This window comes from Oncorhynchus mykiss, chromosome 10, assembly GCF_057628025.1.
Source record: "Oncorhynchus mykiss isolate SJ-2025 chromosome 10, ASM5762802v1, whole genome shotgun sequence".
NCBI lineage: Eukaryota > Metazoa > Chordata > Actinopteri > Salmoniformes > Salmonidae > Oncorhynchus > Oncorhynchus mykiss.
In genome coordinates, this window is record NC_143031.1 from 54,853,750 (window position 1) to 54,877,178 (window position 23,429).

General features: G+C 41.9%; 2 protein-coding genes across 12 annotated transcripts; both read left to right on the forward strand.

The window, feature by feature from the left end:
* The first annotated feature begins 193 nt into the window (after positions 1 to 193).
* On the forward strand, positions 194 to 21,472 carry LOC110534278 (coiled-coil domain-containing protein 149). Of its 11 annotated transcripts, none has more exons than XM_036933372.2 (13): positions 201 to 390; positions 6,213 to 6,374; positions 10,276 to 10,314; positions 13,614 to 13,721; positions 13,932 to 14,048; positions 14,736 to 14,908; positions 15,058 to 15,130; positions 15,543 to 15,627; positions 17,486 to 17,633; positions 17,866 to 17,942; positions 18,446 to 18,481; positions 19,727 to 20,227; positions 20,485 to 21,472. In XM_036933372.2, exons 1-13 carry the CDS (start codon positions 340 to 342, stop codon positions 20,502 to 20,504), a joined length of 1,590 nt encoding a protein of 529 aa, XP_036789267.2. In that variant the 5' UTR covers positions 201 to 339; the 3' UTR covers positions 20,505 to 21,472. The 11 variants fall into 11 exon arrangements, 9 of the variants coding, with proteins under 9 accessions (XP_090043264.1, XP_036789267.2, XP_036789264.2 ...); XM_036933369.2 differs by having other exon boundaries at positions 20,490 to 21,472; XR_016483831.1 differs by having other exon boundaries at positions 214 to 390; positions 17,491 to 17,633.
* On the forward strand, positions 3,932 to 5,736 carry LOC149980076 (uncharacterized). Its single transcript, XM_090188714.1, has 2 exons — positions 3,932 to 4,135; positions 4,308 to 5,736. The coding sequence occupies exons 1-2, from the start codon at positions 3,932 to 3,934 to the stop codon at positions 4,743 to 4,745; spliced, it is 642 nt and encodes a 213-aa protein (XP_090044840.1). The 3' UTR covers positions 4,746 to 5,736.
* Positions 21,473 to 23,429: the final 1,957 nt, after the last annotated feature.

The following is a 23,429-nucleotide window of genomic DNA, read 5'->3' on the forward strand; positions in this document are numbered from 1 at the left end:
TGAGGCAAAAGGAAAACACAATATTTCGTATACAAATGCATTAAAATGTACTTTCCATGTCGGCATATTTGCATAACAAAGAAGACACAGATCACACTGAAAGGTCAGTCATATTCATATTAATGACCCTGATAGCTGCTCGACCCTGATAGCTGCTCAACTCTGCTGACGTTTCACACGCACGCATGCACGCAATTGACAGACAGACGGAAGTGAGGTAGACTGAAATAGCATGTCTTCCTATGCAGAATAAATACAGTGATGCTTCCCTCCTGATACTGACTGTACCGTCAAGCTTGATAAACGACAACATTGAAAAGCTGTCATAAAACAAACGAGATGAATTCCTCAAGAAGAAGCGAAAGCGATTGGCAGGGTTTGGTCAGCGAGGTGAGTTTATTCAATATGCCACTGCCTCCATGTCAAACTTAATCCCAATCCCAATACATCGGCTCACAGCTGTCAGTATCTTTATCACGTTTGAAATAAATGTGGCTACAGTATCTCGTTTTTTTAAAACACTTCCTATAGTTTAAATGTTCATGTTTGTCGGGTAGCCTATTTAATCTACAACGCAGTTGCATATTTCAAATTCAACATGCTAGCCTACAACAAACTAGAACTGCATACAGGGTATTTTATTTCTAAAACAGATCCGCTACGTCGTTTCTTTTGATAAATATGACGGCTTGAACATGGAATGAGAGACAACATTTTGACGCATGTTCATTTTAAATGGAAATGGATTAACCTGCGATTATAAAATCGTCCTCGTTTGTTAGGAGGGAGGGAGGGAAGACCGTTTAGTACTGCACTAATAAACATCTAAATGTTTTCAATAAAGTCCATTACATGTTTTCCTGCTACGGACATAGTCTTCCTTGTGGGCATAGGCTATATGCTATCCCCGATAACATTTGTAAGCATAAGGAAGTACATTTTGAGAAGAATCCAGACAAATGTTTTCACACGGTGTTTGTACTGTTGGCCTACAGTACATTCTAAGCTTTACAGAAGCTTTTGTTAACAATTAGGTTAAGGTTAGTCAGTCAAAAAGCACACAGGCGCAGAACAGGAATGTGACAGCTATATAAAGCATTATATAAACTATTCCAATCTTTATTTTGGTCATGTATTCATTGGGTGTGAATAATAGTAGAGAATGATTTATTTAATATTTTATTTCTTTCATCACATTCCCAATGGGTCAGAAGTTTATATACACTCAATTCATATTTGGTAGCATTGCCTTTAAATTGTTTCACTTGGGTCAAATGTTTCAGGTAGCCTTCCACAAGCTTCCCACAATAAGTTGGCTGAATTTTGGCCCATTCCTCCTAACAGAGCTGGTGTAACTGAGTCAGGTTTGTAGACCTCCTTGCTCGCACACGCTTTTTCAGTTCTGCCCACAAATTTTCTATGGGATTGAGGTCAGGGCTTTGTGATGGCCACTCCAATACCTTGACTTTGTTGTCATTAAGCCATTTTGCCACAACTTTGGAAGTATGCTTGGTGTCATTGTCCATTTGGAAGACCCATTTGTGACCAAGTTTTAACTTCCTGACTGATGTCTTGAGGTGTTGCTTCAATGTATCCACATCATTTCCCTTCTTCCCTCTTCATGATGCCATCTATTTTGAAGTGCACCAGTCCCTCCTTCTGTAAGCACCACCACAACATGATGCTGCCACCCCTGTGCTTCACGGTTGGGGTGGTGTTCTTCGGCTTGCAATCATCCCCCTTTTTCCTCCAAACATAACGATGGTCATTTGCTTCATCAGACCAGAGGACATTTCTCCAAAAAGTACGATCTTTGTCCCAATGTGCAGTTGCAAACCGTAGTCTGGTTTTTTTATGGTGGTTTTGGAGCAGTGGCTTCTTCCTTGCCTTTCCGGTTACGTCAATATTAGGACTTGTTTTACTGTGGATATAGATACTTTTGTACCGGCATCTTCACAAGGTCTTTTGCTGTTGTTCTGGGATTGATTTGCACTTCTCACACCAAAGTACATTCATCTCTACTTGCATACTATTGTTTGTACAGATGAACCTTCAAGCATTTGGAAATTGCTCCCGAGGATGAACCAGACTTGTGGAGGTCTACCATTTTCTTTCTGAGGTCTTGGCTGATTTCTTTAGATTTTCCCATGATGTCAAGCAGAGGCAGGCCTTGAAATACATCCACAGGTACACCCCCAAATAACTCAAATGATGTCAATTAGCCTATCAGAAGCTTCAAAAGCCATGACATCATTTTCTGGAATTTTCCAAGCTGTTTAAAGACACAGTCAACTTAGTGTATGTAAACATCTGACCCACTGGAATTGTGATACAGTTACTTATAAATTCAATAATCTGTTAAATAATCTGTCTGTAAACAATTGTTGGAAAAATTACTTGTGTCATGCACAAAGTAGATGTCCTAACCGACTTGCCATAACTAGTTTGTTAACAAGAAATTTTTGGAGTGGTTGAAAAACGAGTTTTAATGACTCCAACCTGAGCGTATGTAAACTTCTGACTTCAACTGTAGATGTAACAAATAGGTAACAAATTACTAAAGAGGGAGCCAGAGATAAATATAGTCTAACCAGAACCTGTTCAGCCCTACTTTAAGAAAATATCTGTGACTTTGAAAGAGGGGTCTCAAAGGAGCATAGAGGGTTTAAAGTGTGTGTGTGTGTGTGTATGCATGCGCGTGCCTCAGGCATGAGATTTCAACCAAATTGAACCATTATGGGAGATTCTGGACCAGCGCCTAAGACGGCGTTTTCCACCACCATCAACAAAACACCAAATTGTGGAAAAATTGGGGGTGGGGACAAAATAAATGCACTATGCCATAGATGCACATGGCGCACGATGGTTTGGATTCCGCGTAATAGGCGAAGTTTCGCTATCTGCATGTGTGTCTCCCGCCGTCTGTGTGTCCTTGTTTCACGCGTCACCTGCCTCGCAAGTGCGATGGTCAGGTGCATACATGAATGATGCAGGTTAAACAGCGGCAAGGAAGCGAGAAAGCTAACGTTAAGTGAACCTTCAGCTCTGCCTGGAAAATGTACATTCCAGGACTCGAGGCTCACCAAAGACATTTACAAAGACTGGCTTGTTAAAGATCATCCATATGGCCCGATGAAGAGCCTGCCGCAAATCAATAAAAGTGGGTGAAGCAGCTGTGACGAGCCATGCTGCTGGAGCATCACACATGACGACACTGCACAAGTTAAAAGCAGGTGGGTCCTACCCCTGGTAACATGTAGAAAGGATTACTATACTTTGCTATGTTGTTGTTAGCTAACGTTATCTAGATATCAGTTCTCCCACAAAATCACACCTGTCAATATAGTGCTAGCTAGCTAACGTTAGCCAACTTGAGACAAGCAGAGCTAGACAGTGAACATTTCAAATAAATGACAGTTTGCTGACATTGACTGAAAGTTTACATTTAGTTAAAGGACGTTAACTAGAGTCGTTAGTGACAACATTTCATGACTAATGCTAGTTAACGTTAACCAGCTAGCTAGTCATTCATCAGACTTGGACACTTATTTTCTTACAGTTCCCACTCTATTGAACTAAGTGGAAAAGTAATCGTCATCTACATCACCACCAAGACAATCTTCTACAACTACTACCACATTCACCACCTCCTCAAGACAGTCTGTCATAACTGGCGTTCCCAAAGAGGACACATTGCGGGCTGAGACGTTATGGTGTCTGAATATGATGGAGTCTTACTACTCTTTCCACTCTAGTGAACGCACAGGTGAGTGGTATGGTTTATAAACTGTCACATGTAACATTAAATTATTTTTAGGAACATGTTTGTTTTCATATTCCCTCTCTGACACACACACACACACAGGCTAGATGCAGAAATAAGTGTTTGATTTCAATCTTTTTTTCTAACTTTTAGGTGCTGTTCTTAGTGATGTTCCCAGACAGTGCACTAGCCCAGACCTTTGCATGCGGGGCAACAAAGACCAGCTATGTGTGCACAGATGGCTTGGCTCCTCATTTCAGGCATTTATTGTCTAAAAAATGGTCTGCTGGGGAGGAGGACTATGTACTTCTCTTTGAGAGCTTTAACAGAAAGGCACAGTCAAAGCAGTGTGACTCACGCCCGTTTATGGGATAAGGACAAAGTCGTGACAAGAATTTATGATTCTAAATTCATGGGACATGCGACTGCTTTGGACCTTAAAGCTGTTTATGAGAAGAGCACCGAAGATCTACCAAAGAAAAACATGCTTCAGAATCAGATCTCCATGGGTGGACCAAATGTAATTTGGCCGTTTTACTCATAGGTTGAGAAGTCCCTCCTTGATGCTATTTACCAACTTCTGAAGGATACTCCAGCCCGCAGGGAGGACTACTTTAACGTAATTGGATCATCAGATCCCCCAATGCCACTTAGGTTTTGCAAGACACAGTGGGTTGAAAATGCGCCCGTGCTTGAACGAGCTTTAGAGTTTTTACCCCATATGGCAACATGTGAAGGCTGTAGATCTAGGCATAATCCAGGCACAAAGTCCTTTGAGGTGATTCAGGAGGCTGTTAAGGACCCTCTCATGAAAGCAAAATTTTATTTTATCTTGTCAGTGAGCAAAGAAGGGACACCATTCCTCACACGCTACCAGACCGATAAGCCCATGGTGCCATTGTTCAAGCTGCTTAAGAGCTTGATAAGCAGATTCATTAAGCCAGACCTCATGAAAGAAGTGAAGACCCCTCAAACTTATTGATGTCGAGGTGAGCCAGTCATCCAATCACATCGACTCCTCACAGGTAGACTTGGGCTTTGTTACTTGAAGAATTATGAGAGACTTGTCCGCAGGGATTTTTTTTTTTGCCCGAGAACATTGATGGACTTCAAAATCGCTTGCAGGAAGTGTATGCTCACAACTGTTAACAAACTCATTGAGAAATCCCCATTGAAGTACTCTCTGGTCTCGCATCTTTCTTTGATCCAAGGGAAATGGCAGGCACAAATGGAAAGATGCTGTCTACAGAAAAATCGAAGATGGCCCTGACCTGCCTTGTAAATGGTCAACGAGAGGAAGAAGATTGTCATAACATCATTCAACAATACTCACATTTTATTGATGACATTGTCCACACATTTTTACATGAGTATATGTCAAAGGACAGAGTTCAGAAATCCTTGGAGACTTTGCCGCCAACTCCTCTTACTGTCACATGGGCAAGCCTCCGTAGAGCACGGATTCTCCATCAATCGGAAGATTGAAGTGGAGAACTTGAAGATTCATACGTAGCACAGAGATGTGTAGTTGACCACATAAGAGCTGTGGGTGGCATAATAATGTGTGCATTGACAGATCTCTGCTGATGTCAGTGGCATCTGCAAGGCAGAGGTATGTGACACATCAAGAAGAAGAGAGTAACGGAGAAGAATGGATGAGAAAAAAACAGAGACCTAATAGATTAACTTAAAGGGAAGAAAAAGACTGACAAATGCACTTGAGACCTCAGCAGACAAATTTGCCCTAAAAGCGGAGAGCACAGGCAATCTCACTCTTATTGCCAAGTCCAATAGCCTGAGAAGGGGTGCTAAAGACGAGTGCTGAAATAGAAACACTACTCAACAAAAAAGTGAATGTCCTAAAAGTGAATGACTGGGGGAAAAAAGGTCATGTTTTTGCTCTGCGACATGTTTCGTGTTAAGCTGGTGGTAATGAAATAAACAAGGAGTTACTTAGCTCTTCAACTCGTAAATAAGTCTGTCTTTATTACTCATTATACACAATATATTGTTTTGCTTTGTTAGAGAAGGCAAGAGACCACGTAGTCTGCCGTCACTGTAACACAGCACAATTGAGAAGTGTTCACACATTCAAGCCTCTCTCTCTTTAATTGTCTGTGAGCTTCTGTAAAGCCTGCTAGTTCTCATTATAATAATTCTCAGTGTTGTAACTGTAATTAACCTTGATCCATGTCTCAAACTATGCCATGCTGGGTCCTTGAATTGGGCCTGGAAAGGACTTAAAGTCCTTGAATTTGATGTTTAAGAAGGTGTGGGGACCCTGGTTGGTGTTTCCATTATTTTGGCAGTTAGCTGTACAGTGTGTCCTGCTTATAGAAGTTTAATATGTCCCACACAGTGATCTCATCATGCAGGCAAGTTGCCTTTTTTACAGTATGTCTGATCTGCTTGCACAAGATGACAATGTGTGTTCCTGTCATGTGTACAGTTCCTGGTGTGTAAGCGCAAGTTGGAGAGCAAGAAGGAGGCCCTCCTGATTCTGTCCAAGGAGCTGGATACCTGTCAACAGGAGAGAGACCAATACCAGCTGATGGCCAACCAGCTCCGAGAACGCCACCAGGGACTCAAGAAGAAGTACAGGGAACTCATAGTGAGTCTACACCCTCGGAATAGGGTGATTTTGGATCAGTTACATTTTCAGGATTAGGGGAGGGGAATCTGATCCCAGATCTGTACCTAGGGGGGAAACTTCACCCCGGAGCCACTACTTCACACTACGACTCCACAACTGCTCCTCACATTGCTACAATACCTTACTACTGCCTATCTCACACGAGGGACATTAAAGGCCTCATTCAATCAAAAGTTGTATTACCGAGTTCTAATAATTCAAAGTGACACTTCCGGTATCACAAGAAATATGAAGATCAAGTTTGATTTGTTACATGCTTCCTAAACAACAGGTGTAGACTCAGTGGCATGCTTACTTATGGACCCTTCCAACAATGCAGAGAGGAAAAAGAGAAATAATAGAAAAATAATAACACAAGGGATAAATACACATTGAGTGTATTGATAACTTGGCTATATACACAGGGTACCAGTACTGAGTCGATGTGCAGGGCTACGAGGTAGTTGATGTAGATATGTACATATAGGTAGGGATAAAGTTACTAGTCAACAGGATATATAATAAACAGTAACAGCCGTGTATGTGATGAGTCAATGCTGATAGCCTGGGTAGCTTAACTATTTACACTGCCTTGGGAAAGTATTCGGCCCCCTTGAACTTTGCGACCTTTTGCCACATTTCAGGCTTCAAACATAAAGATATAAAACTGTATTTTTTTGTGAAGAATCAACAACAAGTGGGACACAATCATGAAGTGGAACGAAATTTATTGGATATTTCAAACTTTTTTAACAAATCAAAAACTGAAAAATTGGGCGTGCAAAATAATTCTGCCGCTTTACTTTCAGTGCAGCAAACTCTCTCCAGAAGTTCAGTGAGGATCTCTGAATGATCCAATGTTGACCTAAATGACTAATGATGATAAATGCAATCCACCTGTGTGTAATCAAGTCTCCGTATAAATGCACCTGCACTGTGATAGTCTCAGAGGTCCGTTAAAAGCGCAGAGAGCATCATGAAGAACAAGGAACACACCAGGCAGGTTTGAGATACTGTTGTGAAGAAGTTTAAAGCCGGATTTGGATACAAAAAGATTTCCCAAGCTTTAAACATCCCAAGGAGCACTGTGCAAGCGATAATATTGAAATGGAAGGAGTATCAGACCACTGCAAATCTACCAAGACCTGGCCGTCCCTCTAAACTTTCAGCTCATACAAGGAGAAGACTGATCAGAGATGCAGCCAAGAGGCCCATGATCACTCTGGATGAACTGCAGAGATCTACAGCTGAGGTGGGAGACTCTGTCCATAGGACAACAATCAGTTGTATATTGCACAAATCTGGCCTTTATGGAAGAGTGGCAAGAAGAAAGCCATTTCTTAAAGATATCCATAAAAAGTGTCGTTTAAAGTTTGCCACAAGCCACCTGGGAGACACACCAAACATGTGGAAGAAGGTGCTCTGGTCAGATGAAACCAAAATTGAACTTTTTGGCAACAATGCAAAACGTTATGTTTGGCGTAAAAGCAACACAGCTGAACACACCATCCCCAATGTCAAACATGGTGGTGGCAGCATCATGGTTTGGGCCTGCTTTTCTTCAGCAGGGACAGGGAAGATGGTTAAAATTGATGGGAAGATGGATGGAGCCAAATACAGGACCATTCTGGAAGAAAACCTGATGGAGTCTGCAAAAGACCTGAGACTGGGACGGAGATTTGTCTTCCAACAAGACAATGATCCAAAACATAAAGCAAAATCTACAATGGAATGGTTCAAAAATAAACATATCCAGGTGTTAGAATGGCCAAGTCAAAGTCCAGACCTGAATCCAATCGAGAATCTGTGGAAAGAACTGAAAACTGCTGTTCACAAATGCTCTCCATCCAACCTCACTGAGCTCGAGCTGTTTTGCAAGGAGGAATGGGAAAAAATGTCAGTCTCTCGATGTGCAAAACTGATAGAGACATACCCCAAGCGACTTACAGCTGTAATCGCAGCAAAAGGTGGCGCTACAAAGTATTAACTTAAGGGGGCTGAATAATTTTGCACGCCCAATTTTTCAGTTTTTGATTTGTTAAAGTTTGAAATATCCAATAAATGTTGTTCCACTTCATGATTGTGTCCCACTTGTTGATTCTTCACAAAAAAATACAGTTTTATATCTTTATGTTTGAAGCCTGAATTGTGGCAAAAGGTCGCAAAGTTCAAGGGGGCCGAATACTTTCGCAAGGCACTGTAACTAGCTTTTTAGCAGGGTATGGCACTACAAGCTTGACACCTGTATTTGGAGAGTTTCTCCCATTCTTCTCTGCAGATCTTCTCAAGCTCTCAGTTTGGATGGAGAGTGTCACTGCACATCTATTTTCAGGTCTCTCCAGAGATGTAAGATCAGGTTCAAGTCCGGGCTCTGGCTGCACCACTCAAGGACATTGACACTTGTCCCGAAGCCACTTCTGCGTTGTCTTGGCTGTGTGGTTAGGGTTGTTGTCCTGTTGGAAGGTGAACCTTCGCCCCAGTCTAAGGTCCTGAGTGCTCTGGAGTAGTTTTTTTCGTCAAGGATCTTTCTGTAATTTTCTCCGTTCATCCTTCCCTCGATTCTGACTTGTCTCCCAGTCCCTGCCACTGAAAAACATAATAATGATGCTGCCAACACCATGCTTCACCGTAAGGATGGTACTGGCCAGGTGATGAGTGGTGCCTGGTTTCCTCCAGATGTGACGCTTGGCATTCAGGCCGAAGCGTTGGATCTAAGTTTCATCAGACCAGAGAATCTGTGTCTCATGGTCTGAGAATCCTTTAGGTGCCTTTTAACAAACTCCAAGTGGGCTGTCATGTGCCTTTTTACTGAGGAGTGGCTTCCGTCTGGCCACTACCATAAAGGCCTGATTTGCGGAGTGCTGCAGAAATGGTTGTCTTTCTGGAAGGTTCTCCCATCTCCACAGAGGAACTTTGGACCATCAGATTCTAGGTCACCTCCCTGACCGAGGCCCTTATCCCCCGATTGCTCAGTTTGGCCGGGCGGCCAGCTCTAGGAAGTGTCTTAAGTTAAAAAACACTATTTCATTTAAGTGTGATTGAGGCCGCTATGTTCTTTTTTGTAACATTTTTTTTTATTTAACATTTATTTAACTAGGCTAGTCTGTAAATAAGAATTTGTTCTTTACTATGACGGCCTACCCCGGCTAAACCCTAACGACACTGGGCCAATTGTGCGCCGCCCTATGGGACTCCCAATCACGGTCGGTTGTGTTACAGCCTGGAATCAAACCAGGGTCTGTAACGACTCTTTTAGCACTGAGATGCAGTTCCTTAGACTGCTGCGCCACTCTTGGGGCTGAAGAATATTTTTGGTACCCTTCCCCAGATTTGTGCCTTGACACAATCTTGTCTCAGAGCTCTAAGGACAATTCCTTTCGATCTCATGGTTTGGTTTTTGCTCTGTCTGTGGGACATTATATAGACAGGTGTGTGCCCTTCCAAATCATGTCCAATCATTTGGATTTACCACAGTTGGGCTCCCATTAAGTTGAAACATCTGAAGGATGATCAATGGAAACAGGATGCACCTGAGCAAAATTGAGTCTTGTAGCAAAGGATCTGAATACTTATGTAAATAAGGTATTTCTGTTTAATACATTTAAAAAATAAAAAAACTGTATTCTCTTTGTTATTATGGGGCTTTGTGTGTAGATTGAGGGAAAACAATTATTTAATCAATTTTAGATCAACGCTGTAATGTAACGAAATGTGGGAATAAAGGAAGGGATCTGAATACTTTCCGAATGCACTGTATAGTACTTTATTTCTTTACATTTTCATAATTTATTAACCATAGTCATATCAATCATACAATTTTATCTTGACTTCTGGTAAGTGATCTGTCCTCACTATCTATTTTTTTTCTTCTGCATTCTAGGATGGAGACTCCAGTCTACCACCTGAAAAACGAAATCAAGTAAGTCGACATCAATAGACGCCATGGCGTCAAAATATTTTCTTACTATTTGTGGCAGTCTAAATGTGTCGACTGAAAAGTAAATGATAAACCGTGTCAAATTGGATGACCGAGGTAACGGTTTGCATTATGACTGTACTGTACTGATATAACACCCTTGGCCAGCAACTTCCCTATGTCGAGGACGTTATAGTATGCTAGACTACACAGCAAATTTGCGGGTGTTAAAATCTCTGTGATGAGGTAAGTGTTGTCATTGTAATATCTGAATGTTGATTCTAGTGGGGTTAACAGTGGGATCGAAATTGACACCATATGCTGTGAGTAAATTAAGTGTTATTTGAATCATAGTGGAATCAACACCAGTTGGTGTTACTCGACTGTGTTGCGTTAATTTCCATGAAAAAGACGTGGGAGGGGCCTCATCATATTTCCCAGCATTCTTTGTTGCAGGTTGCTTTTTAGAATTGTTTATTTTAATATGTATGTTACTGAATTAATTCATTGATCTTATGCCACACAAAGATAAATACAAATTGGATTTGTTTAAAAAATATGTTAAGTGGTTGGACTTATTTCACCCGTTATTGAGATGGTCGATCCAGTTTAGATGTTTAGGTAGTCTTATTTATCAATCTCCCTACCTGGGCAGTTATTCTATCTGCAGATGCGGGTGATTAGAAGTACAGACTGTTGTATATCCTAAATGGATTCCAATAGGAATTATATAACACTATGCAAGCCAGCAGAATATTACTTGCCGACGTAGCCTACAAACCAGGAGTTATAGGCCACTGTGTTAGGGTAAAACTAGGCTGTCAAAGTATGGTGTTAGGTTCTTATTTTTCAGAGTAAATAACTCAAGAACACTAGAGAAGCTTTAATTAAGCTTTAACCAAGTTTAATCATTCCCAAAGGTTCTGCACAGCTGAAATCAGACAGCAAACATTTCAGACATCACAGTTTATATACATCCTACTTAAGACACTCCTCCTTACAGTTTGTCTCCACAGGAAAGAAGGTAGCCAGATACTAACCCTGATTACTCCCTTAAGGGGAACTGACCTCACCCCTCACCTCCTGATCCACAGATGTCCATCTGTCTTCCCTATATCAACACATCGCTCTCCTCTCCTACATCAAACACATTCCAAAGCCTTCTGTCTTTCTTTAGAGAACCATTAACTTCTAACATAGGAAATGAAAGAGACTATCATTCATTTACTACCTCAATGATCAAAGTTTAGCCGATTCCAACAATGGTATTGTCAAGAATGTTATGTATTCTCATAAATAATTTCATTTGTATTATAAAATATGACCTTACGCACTAACTTAGTGAAGGCTACAGGACTGAAAACCATCGAATGCAACAATCATGTCTCTGTCACTAGAAAAGGCCGTCATGGGTGCAACAGGTACCTCTAAAATTCACTCAAAAGGCACTCCGAGAAATAAATATGCCAAAGGCTTTATGTTAACACCCCAAAAATAGTTACTGAAAGTCCACAGGTGTAAATTCCATAAGACTATTAGAGCTGATGCTGTTACATTTTCTTAGTGTGCATTTATCAGCAACATTCTGATGGGTCACATACACATTTAAGAAAGTGTTACATTTAACACTGTTAAAATTCTGATCTCACATTTGCTGTGTAGATGTGAAAGAACAGTATCGTGTACAGTTGAAGTCTGAGGTTTATATTCACTTAGGTTGAAGTCCATTAAAACTAATTTTTTCAACCACTCCAAAAATGTATTGTTAACAACCTGTAGTTTTGGCAAGTCTGTTAGGACATCTACTTTGTGCATGACACAAGTAATTTTTCCAACAATTGTTTACAGACAAATTTCACTTCACATAATTCACTATCACAATTCCAGTGGGTCAGATGTTAACATGCACTAATTTGACTGTGCCTTTTGAACAGCTTGAAAAATTTCAGAAAATGATGTCATGGTTTTAGAAGCTTCTGATAGACTAATTGACATCATTTGAGTCAATTGGAGGCATACCTGTGGATGTATTTGGATGTATTTCAAGGCCTTCAAAATCAAACTCACTCGCTTGACATCATGGGAAAATCAAAAGAAATCAGCCAAGACCTCAGAAAGAAAATGGTAGACCTCCACAAGTCCAGTTCATCCTTGGGAACAATTTCCAAACTCCTGAAGGTACCACGTTCATCTGTACAAACAATAGTACGCAAGTAGAAACGCCATGGGACCACGCACCCGTCATACCGCTCAGGAAGGAGACGCATTCTGTCTCTTAGAGATGAATGTACTTTGGTGTGAAAAGTGCAAATCAATCCCAGAACAACAGCAAAGGACCTTGTGAAGATGCTAGAGGAAACCGGTACAAAAGTATCTATATCCACAGTAAAACAAGTCCTATATCGACATAAATTGAAAGGCTGCTCACTAAGGAAGAAGCCACTGCTCCAAAACCGCCTTTAAAAAATCCAGACTACGGTTTGCAACTGAGCATGGGAACATTTTGGGCTTTTTGGAGAAATGTCCTCTGGTCATTATCATTATGTTTGGAGGAAAAAGGGGTAGGCTTGCAAGCCGAAGAACACCATCCCAACCGTGAAGCACGGGGTGGCAGCATCATGTTGTGGGGGTGCTTTGCTGCAGGAGGGACTGGTGCACTTTACAAAATAGATAGCATCATGAGGAGGGAAATTGTGGCTATATTGAAGAAACATCTCAAGACATCAGTCACGAAGTTAAAGCTTGGTCGCAAATGGGTCTTCCAAATGGACAATGACACCAAGCATACTTCCAAAGTCGTGGCAAAATGGCTTAAAGTCAAGGTATTGGAGTGGCTATCCCAAAGCCCTGACTTCAATCCCATAGAAAATGTGTGGGCAGAACTGAAACAGCGTGTGCGAGCAAGGAGGCCTACAAACCTGACTCAGTTACACCAGCTCTGTCAGGAGGAATGGGCCAAAATTCACCAAACTTATTGTGGGAAGCTTGTGGAAGGCTACCTGAAAAGTTTTTCCCCAAGTTAAACAATTGACAGGCAATGCTACCAAATACTAATTGAGTGTATGTAAACCTCTGACCCACTGGGAATGTGATGAAAGAAATAAAATATTAAATAAATCCTTCTCTACTATTATTCTGACATTTCACATTCTTTAGGATCACCACTTTATTTTAACTGACCTAAGACAGGGAATTTTACTTGGATTATATGTCAGGAATTGTTTAAAACTGAGTTTAAATGTATTTGGCTAAGGTGTATGTAAACTTCTGACTTCAGCTGTACATATCATTCACTCTATCAGTTGAATTTGGCCCAGCTGTTGAGAGACTCCAGAGAAAGGACTAAGCAGCTGTCTGAAGAGGTGAAGGAGCTGCGTCAACGACTGGCTGAGGCCCAGGGGGATAACAAGGTATGATATCCTTAAGGGATGGGGTCAATTCTTTTTCAATTCAGGAAGTAAACTCAAATTCAAATTTTCATAATTTGAAAAAAAATTAAGTTTACTTCCTGACAGTGCAGCAATGGTTTACGCAAATTTGAAATCCAACAGTGGAGTTACTGTCAGTTGCATTCCAAATTGAAATGGAATTGACTCTGTCCTCCCCCTACCCTCCCACAGCTCCTGCGGATGACCATAGCCAGACAGAGGTTGGGGGATGAAGAGGTGGGGGCAAGGCACTTCCAGGCCTATGAGCGGGAGGACCTGGTCCAGCAGTTGGAGACAGCACGAGAGCAGGTGAGGAATGGAACGGTTGTGCCATAATTTGTAACTGTTGGGATCTGAACCCCGGGCTACCATTCAGGAAACCAACTTATTTAACATTCGATCAAGAGGAAATTCCAGGGCAGGGCTACCTCATTGCAAAAGTGTGAGTCTGATTCACCTTTGCTACATTTGGTTGAGTGGTACTGCGACTAATTGCATTGGACCACATGTCCACTCTAGAGACCAGGGTTCAATTCCCCGGTCTGGCACTTCTGAACTGTTTCCACCCTCATCTCTCTCCTTTTTACTGTCTTAAATACATTTAAAAATTCTGAACAAGACTGCATTCTCTTTTTTTTTTTTTTTTTAAATCAGTTGTAGAATAAGTTGTCCTGCAAAGAGGGTATGGTGGTGGGTTAATAAAAGAAGACAAGCAAGTGTGAGGAACATACCTTGGGTGATGTTGGAAACAATACTAATGTCAGAATGAAGTTGTACAGATGGTTTTAATATTTTCATATAGCAAGATAAGAGATCAATTGTCACAATACCATATTCCCAACCAACCATAGTTCAGCCTATGTTGCCCACTCATTATGCAAGGCAGTGTTGGAGGTTTGTCACAATCTGTAATATTATTATAGGCATCTCTTACAATGTTTGAAATGCCTTACAAAGTTTGAAATCGTACATGTTCTGTTTTTTTGTTTGTCCTAGAATGAGGAGCTGGAGCACAGTGTGAAATCTCTGACGGATGAGCTGCAGGATGTGAGGGCGGAGCGTAACGTGTTCCAGGAAAAGGCCCAGCGGCTGAACCACGAGGTGAACCACATCTTGGGGGGACACGAGTGTCGGATTCTAGACGTAGATGCACTCTGCATGGAGAACAGGTGTGTTTGTGTGTGGGAGAACATAATGTATGTAATATCTGTAATGTTTTACTGAATGCAATAAGGATGTTCATGAACAACTTTCTTCACAATGTATGACTTTGGGCATTTGTTTTGGAATACTTTTTAAATAAACTGTTTTCTTTCAGATATTTACACGAGCGGTTCAAACAACTGCAGGAGGAGGTCACCATGCTCAAAATGAATGTCATGAAGTACAAGGTATTGTAAGCAACATATAAACAAGCCTTTAACATTGTTGTGTGAATAGTACTAATAATACTATAGAATAGAACAATCCTTAGAGATGGTCTTAAATATCACAACTACTCAAGGCCTTATTTGGTCAAAGCTGGTAACTGAGTTTCTGGGCTCATGTTCTAATGTCAATTAAAATGTAATCTTTAGTGACAGTTTTGTTGCCAAGATGGCACCCATAACAGTTGTAGCTCTCAAACCAAGTTTGACAAACTGTATGATTATCTGAATGTTTTTTTTACTTGGTAATATTTTGTATGTTTTTTTTTTTTTCCACAGTTTGTATGGTTCACAATCCTCTACTACTACACATGCTCAATCATGTTAGTGAACAAGGGTATACAATATATCATATTAATATTTTACTGGTTTTCAGAGTGCTCTGGAGAGCAGGAAGAACTCCAAGACTTATGGCAAAGCTAACAGCAGTGCACTCACTGGGGTGCTCTCTGCCAAACAAGGTACTGCACAAACCGTTCCCCCACTCATCTTCTTTCTGTTAGTATTTTGTTCATTAGTTCATAATGCAAATCAATCATTGTACTCTATTTTGAAACCGTGCACACTTCCAGACCTGGAGTTAGAAAACACCTTTTTGGGGGATTGTATTAACAGTGGACTAATTAACACAATAATAAACATTTTATTTGTATGTAGTTTATTTGTAGTAGACCTATTGAGACCTAGGTCTCTTTTTGAAATGTGACCTGCAAACACAAATATACACACACAGAGTACCAGTCAAAAGTTTGGACACCTACTCATTCAAGGGTTTTTCTTTATTTTTACTATTTTCTACATTGTAGTATAATAGTGAAGGAATCAAAACTATGAAATAACACATGGAATTATGTAGTAACCGGAAAAGTGTTAAACAAATAAAAATATATTGTATATTTGAGATTCTTCAAAGTAGCCACCTTGATGACAGCTTTGCACACTCTTGGCATTCTCTAAACCAGCTTTACCTGGAATGCTTTTCCAACAGCCTTGAAGGAGTTCCCACATATGCTGAGCACTTGTTGGCTGCTTTTCCTTCACTCTGCGGTCTAACTCATCCCAAACCATCTCAATTCGTTTGAGGTCGGTTGATTGTGGAGGCCAGGTCATCTGATGCAGCACTCCACTTTCCTTCTTGGTCAATTAGCGGCTTACACAGCCTGGAGGTGTGTTGGGTCATTGTCCTGTTGAATAACAAAATATAGTCCTACTAAGCGCAAACCAGATGGGATGGCGTATCGCTGCAGAATCCTATGGTAGACATGCTTGTTAAGTGTGCCTTGAATTCTAAATAAATCAGACTGTGTCACCAGCAAGCACCCCCAGCAATTTGACCATGAAGGCCTGGTTCACGCAGTCTCCTCTGAACAGTTGATGTTGAAATGTGTCTGTTACTTGAACTCTGAAGCATTTATTTGGGCTGCAATTTCTGAGGCTGCTAATTCTAATGAACTTATCCTCTGCAGCAGAGGTAACTCTGGGTCTTCCTTACCTGTGGTGGTCCTCATGGGAGCCGGTTTCATCATAGCACTTGATGGTTTTTGCGACTGCACTTGAAGAAACTTTCAAAGTTCTTAATTTTACATGACACAAGTAATTTTTCCAACAATTGTTTACAGACAGATTATTTCACTTATAATTCGCTGTATCACAATTCCATTGGGTCGGAATAATGCTTTATGACAGTGTCAAAGTGTATTTTCGACAAGTTTATTTAAAATGTTATGGAAAAAACAACATGACTGTAAAGAATTCATTACAACAATAGAAAATTACTTTTAAAAAAACACTTTCAAATGAAAGGAAACTTCTTGGCAGGTAAACAACTAATCTGAGTAAATGTGGGTTTTGATGTGTGTAGGTGTCATAACAGCCATAAAATAACACACTGTCTCAACCGGTGTAAATATGGGTCATGACATGTTACGACAAGGTGTCAGCTGTTACGACATGCTATGTCAGCTGTTATGACATGGTTATGACGCTGGGTGTCGAGTAAAGTGTTACCTAATTTTCCTCTAAAGCCAGTGCTGATGTAGATATCTCTGAACATTGTGTCAGTTCTCTGCACATTTAATTTTAGATAATGAATACATAATCAAAATGCCAACATCCCTCTGTATCCAGCTAACATGCTCTTGCACCATGCATTTTCTTTCATATGTAATACGCATCAAAAGGCAAAGCTATCCAAGATGGACACTCTAAACTTAAACCCCCCCCAAAACATCTGCCTAGGCAAACATAATCACAGACTAAATCTAGTAGTCTTTTTTTCTGATCATCTTACCTATCTTAATGGGATTTGTGTGTGTTCAGTGCAGGAATTATTGCTTTCTGAGGACAACGGATGCAGTCTCCCTGTCACGTCTCAGTCCATCTCAGACCTCAAGTCCCTGGCCACAGCCCTACTGGAAACTATCCATGAGAAGAACCTGGTCATTCAGCACCAGCGCCAAACCAACAAGTAGGGAGCTCTTCTACTCTGTAGAAATGTTTTAATTCCTTTCTTCTTAATCAGAATTTCTTCTGTTTTTCTAACTCTCATGACCAATTTCCTCTAGTTACTCTAAGTGGCCCCTATACCATGTACTCAATTATTGCATTTCTACCTGTAACGTTGTGAACATCTCACCTCAGTGAATACAGTCTGTTTGTAACTCTTCCTATGTTGTTTGTAACTCTTCCTATGTAAACAGGATTCTGGGAAACCGAGTAGGGGAGCTTGAGAAGAAACTGAAGACTCTAGAGGTGTCGGGATTATGGAGCCTCCCAGGTCTCTGCCACACACTGTTTATTTTTTGGTTCTGGGGTCATTTTTATTATTTTAGAATTTATATCATGATGCATATTGCATAATGAATAACTTACTAGCCTGTATGTATACCATGCAAATATACATGTGGACCTCGAAGCCAGTTCCATGATTGATTTTCATTTCCCTGCTGTAATCAGGGACTGATTTAGATCCTGGGACACCAGGTGGATGCAATTAATGATCAGGTAGAACAGAAAACCAGCAGTACTCCGGACCCCCAGGCTCTCATTTGAATTCCCCTGCTGTATACATTCATAAATGCTGTTTGAAAGTGGCATGAGCTCATAAAAATAGAGTATTAACTGGTGACTTATACTGATAGCTTTTGATCCTGTATGTGGTCACTGGCCAGTATTATTGTTACCCAGTCACTATTGTCAAACTATGAATGATTTTGATTGATGTTCCATCTCTCCCACTGTACTGAGTTTTTTTCTCTCTTTTCCTTCTGCTTTCTGGAGGCCTGACTTACAATGTGTCTCTGGGATTCTCTGGAAGTATGTTTCCACTGCTTTACTTTACTTCACTAATACTATACTGTACTATAGTGCACTACCATTTTTAAAGTTGCTTGCTTTATCTCCATCCTGTCCCTGAAAATATCCATGGTACACTTTTTTTGCTATATGTATACTTAGCAATCCCCACTGCATGCATGTTTTGAGATTAGTCTGTTGTTTTACGGAGAAGAAAATACACTAATGCAACAACCATACTTATAAAGCTTTTGAGTCACTGCAGAAAGCCTGACCGGCCTTCAAAATAATAAGGCAGGTCAGGCAGAGAGAAAGTCGCAATGCTGTCCCTGTCTTTCTTGTCTACAGTGTGAACCCAAAAATAAACCTCTGAACATTCTTTCTTTCTCACTGGATGGGAAGAATGTCCTTTGCACTGATCCCTGTAAACCCAGACTCGACTGAAGAGAGGTAGCCTGGTCCCAGATCTGTTTGAGCTGCATAGTCAACTCGTATGGTCGTTTCTGCAATGGTGTGCTACACAGCACAAACTGATCTGGGCCCAGTCCAGAAGAGAAGCCACTCTGAAGCCACACCCTATATTTACCCTGTCCCTTCTACAGTATGATGTATCCAAAAATAAGGGATGCTCTGCCCAGTCACACAACACTGAGACGCCTTGGTTGCCAGTTCTTTGTATTGTAAATTCATTACAAGTAAAGATCTTGGCTTTTATGTGCAGGGTAGGTTGGGAGTATAATGTTTTTGTCAATACAGTTGCTGACGTGATCTAGTAGAAATATGTGACAATTGTTGCAACATGGTTATGTTAACAAGTCCTAATGCCTGTACAGTGTTATTATATCAAAAGTGTAATATGGCCCTCCCGAGTGGCGCAGTGGTCTAAGGCACTGCATCGCAGTGCTAGTGACCGGGAGACCTGTGAGACGGCGCACAATTGGCCCAGCGTCGTCCGGGTTAGGGGAGGGTTTGGCCGGCCGGGATGTCCTTGTGCCATTGACTCATGTGCACGCTGACATGGTCGCCAGGAGTACGGTGTTTCCTCCGACACATTGGTGCGGCTGGCTTCCGGGTTTAGCAAGCAGTGTGTCAAGAAGTAGTGCGGCTTGGCGGGGTCGTGCTTCGGAGGACGCATGGCTCTCGACCTTCGTCTCTCCTGTACTAGAGTTTTAGCGATGGGACAAGACTGTAAACTACCAATTTGGATATAACAAAAAAGGGGTCAAAAATAGTGCTTGTAATATAATTTGGCTTGTTTTGTGATAGGAGGGAGAGATGCCATCATCCTGAATGAAACTCTGCAGCCTAGCTCCACTGTGACAAGCTCTGAGGAGAAGAAAGTACCATCCAATGATCACGAAGTACCCCCTACTGAGCACGAAGTACCCCCTACTGAGCACGAAGTACCCCCTACTGAGCACGAAGTACCCGCTACTGAGCACGAAGTACCCGCTACTGAGCACGAAGTACCCGCTACTGAGCACGAAGTACCCGCTACTGAGCACGAAGTACCCGCTACTGAGCACGAAGTACCCCCTACTGAGCACGAAGTACCCCCTACTGAGCACGAAGTACCCCCTACTGAGCACGAAGTACCCCCTACTGAGCACGAAGTACCCCCTACTGAGCACGAAGTACCCCCTACTGAGCACGAAGTACCCCCTACTGAGCAGGATGTAACCCCCAATGAGCAGGAAGTACCTCCCACTAACCACAAAGTACCCCCTACTGAGCAGGAGGTACCTTCCACTGTGCAGTCTACCACAGGTAAGAATAGTCCATGTAATTATGTGGGGCTAACTGTATAAATAGCAATTTTATTAAATATCTTGCATTCCAATTCTCATGCATTATATAGAGTAATGTATCTTTCACTGGCTCTTATGTACTATATTGTTAATTTGTATTACAGCAGACTACACCATTATCATTGCTGCCAATTTGGTTCTGGGTGTTGAAATCAATGTTACTAATGCTGCTACATTTCAATTACACCATAACATTCTCAATTCTTTTGACCGTAGAGCAGAGGATGACAAGGTAGCCAATGACATGCAGATCCCCGTCCCAAGACATGTGGGGGGGTTACCCAGTGTGACGGGGGATACAGAAATAAGCACCAAGGAGTCAGAGCCACTAGTGTCACCAGTCAGCCTGGACACATCCAAGCAAAACTAGTCAGGCAAAACTGCTGAGGAAGTCACTGACTTCTCAAGCAGAGACAATATACCTGGATGAATGTCAGACTGTCGACCAATCACAAAGTGCAAATGAGGTCACGGTGCTTCCATGGTACCAATTAGATGAGACTGTAGGCGGGACTCCATCCCCTTCCTCAAGGCCAGACTTGGACGTGTCCTCCTGTAAGACATATGCCACATCAGAGCCTCTAAATTACACAAAACCCACCCAGAGAGAGGTAAGTTGGTCAGATGACAGCGTCTTTAGGGTGGGGTCTGAGGAGATTGACATGGCAGAGGGCTCTATGACAGAAAACACCAATCTTCCATCCTCAACATCAACCTGCAGCTCTCCTATTCAAACTAGTCCCACCCACGGGGAGAATAACCAATCACACCACAAGGCAGAACATTCAGAAGATGTGAGGGTCGAGTGCTTAACGAATAAGAAGTCAAATCCTTCCCTTGAACAGTAGCCACTCAAGTACTGAATGATCAGACCGGGATGGGAAAACAGTGAAGAATGACAGCTACTTCAGCCAAAACCATGCCTAGATTGACACTGTAATAGAATGGGTTTCAATATTCCTGAGGGTGCATTCTGTAAAATGTCGTACTGCTTATTGGTGATTCCAAGCTCCCAAGATTTCTGTTTTTACTCTGCTACAGTTGCTCTAACGTGGAATTGAACCCTGCGGCCCTTCTATTCAGTGGTTGAAGCTGGCCTGGACTGACCAGTACAGAGAACCTACTAGCTCCTCATATGTTCTACTGCTTTTTATTTTTATTTTTATGTACACTGCTCAAAAAAATAAAGGGAACACTAAAATAACACTTCCTAGATCTGAATGAATGAAATATTCTTATTACATACTTTTTTCTTTACATAGTTGAATGTTCTGACAACAAAATCACACAACAATTATCAATGGAAATCAAATGTATCAACCCATGGAGGTCTGGATTTGGAGTCACACTCAAAATTAAAGTGGAAAACCACACTACAGGCTGATCCAACTTTGATGTAATGTCCTTAAAACAAGTCAAAATGAGGCTCAGTAGTGTGTGTGGCCTCCACGTGCCTGTATCAAATCAAATCAAATTTTATTTGTCACATACACATGGTTAGCAGATGTTAATGCGAGTGTAGCGAAATGCTTGTGCTTCTAGTTCCGACAATGCAGTAATAACCAACAAGTAATCTAACTAACAATTCCAAAACTACTGTCTTGTACACAGTGTAAGGGGATAAAGAATATGTACATAAGGATATATGAATGAGTGATGGTACAGAGCAGCATAGGCAAGATACAGTAGATGGTATCGAGTACAGTATATACATATGAGATGAGTATGTAAACAAAGTGGCATAGTTAAAGTGGCTAGTGATACATGTATTACATAAGGATACAGTCGATGATAGAGTACAGTATATACGTATGCATTTGAGATGAATAATGTAGGGTAAGTAACATTATATAAGGTAGCATTGTTTAAAGTGGCTAGTGATATATTTACATTTCCCATCAATTCCCATTATTAAAGTGGCTGGAGTTGAGTCAGTGTCAGTGTGTTGGCAGCAGCCACTCAATGTTAGTGGTGGCTGTTTAACAGTCTGATGGCCTTGAGATAGAAGCTGTTTTTCAGTCTCTCGGTCCCAGCTTTGATGCACCTGTACTGACCTCGCCTTCTGGATGATAGCGGGGTGAACAGGCAGTGGCTCGGGTGGTTGATGTCCTTGATGATCTTTATGGCCTTCCTGTGACATCGGGTGGTGTAGGTGTCCTGGAGGGCAGGTAGTTTGCCCCCGGTGATGCGTTGTGCAGACCTCACCACCCTCTGGAGAGCCTTACGGTTGAGGGCGGAGCAGTTGCCGTACCAGGCGGTGATACAGCCCGCCAGGATGCTCTCGATTGTGCATCTGTAGAAGTTTGTGTACTTTTGGTGACGAGCCGAATTTCTTCAGCCTCCTGAGGTTGAAGAGGTGCTGCTGCGCCTTCTTCACAATGCTGTCTGTGTGAGTGGACCAATTCAGTTTGTCTGTGATGTGTATGCCGAGGAACTTAACTTGCTACCCTCTCCACTACTGTTCCATCGATGTGGATAGGGGGGTGTTCCCTCTGCTGTTTCCTGAAGTCCACAATCATCTCCTTAGTTTTGTTGACGTTGAGTGTGAGGTTATTTTCCTGACACCACACTCCGAGGGCCCTCACCTCCTCCCTGTAGGCCGTCTCGTCGTTGTTGGTAATCAAGCCTACCACTGTTGTGTCGTCCGCAAACTTGATGAGTTGGAGGCGTGCGTGGCCACGCAGTCGTGGGTGAACAGGGAGTACAGGAGAGGGCTCAGAACGCACCCTTGTGGGGCCCCAGTGGTGGATCAGCGGGGAGGAGATGTTGTTGCCTACCCTCACCACCTGGGGGCGGCCCGTCAGGAAGTCCAGTACCCAGTTGCACAGGGCGGGGTCGAGACCCAGGGTCTCGAGCTTGATGACGAGCTTGGAGGGTACTATGGTGTTGAATGCCGAGCTGTAGTCGATGAACAGCATTCTCACATAGGTATTCCTCTTGTCCAGATGGGTTAGGGCGGTGTGCAGTGTGGTTGAGATTGCATCGTCTGTGGACCTATTTGGGCGGTAAGCAAATTGGAGTGGGTCTAGGGTGTCAGGTAGGGTGGAGGTGATATGGTCCTTGACTAGTCTCTCAAAGCACTTCATGATGACGGAAGTGAGTGCTACGGGGCGGTAGTCGTTTAGCTCAGTTACCTTAGCTTTCTTGGGAACAGGAACAAT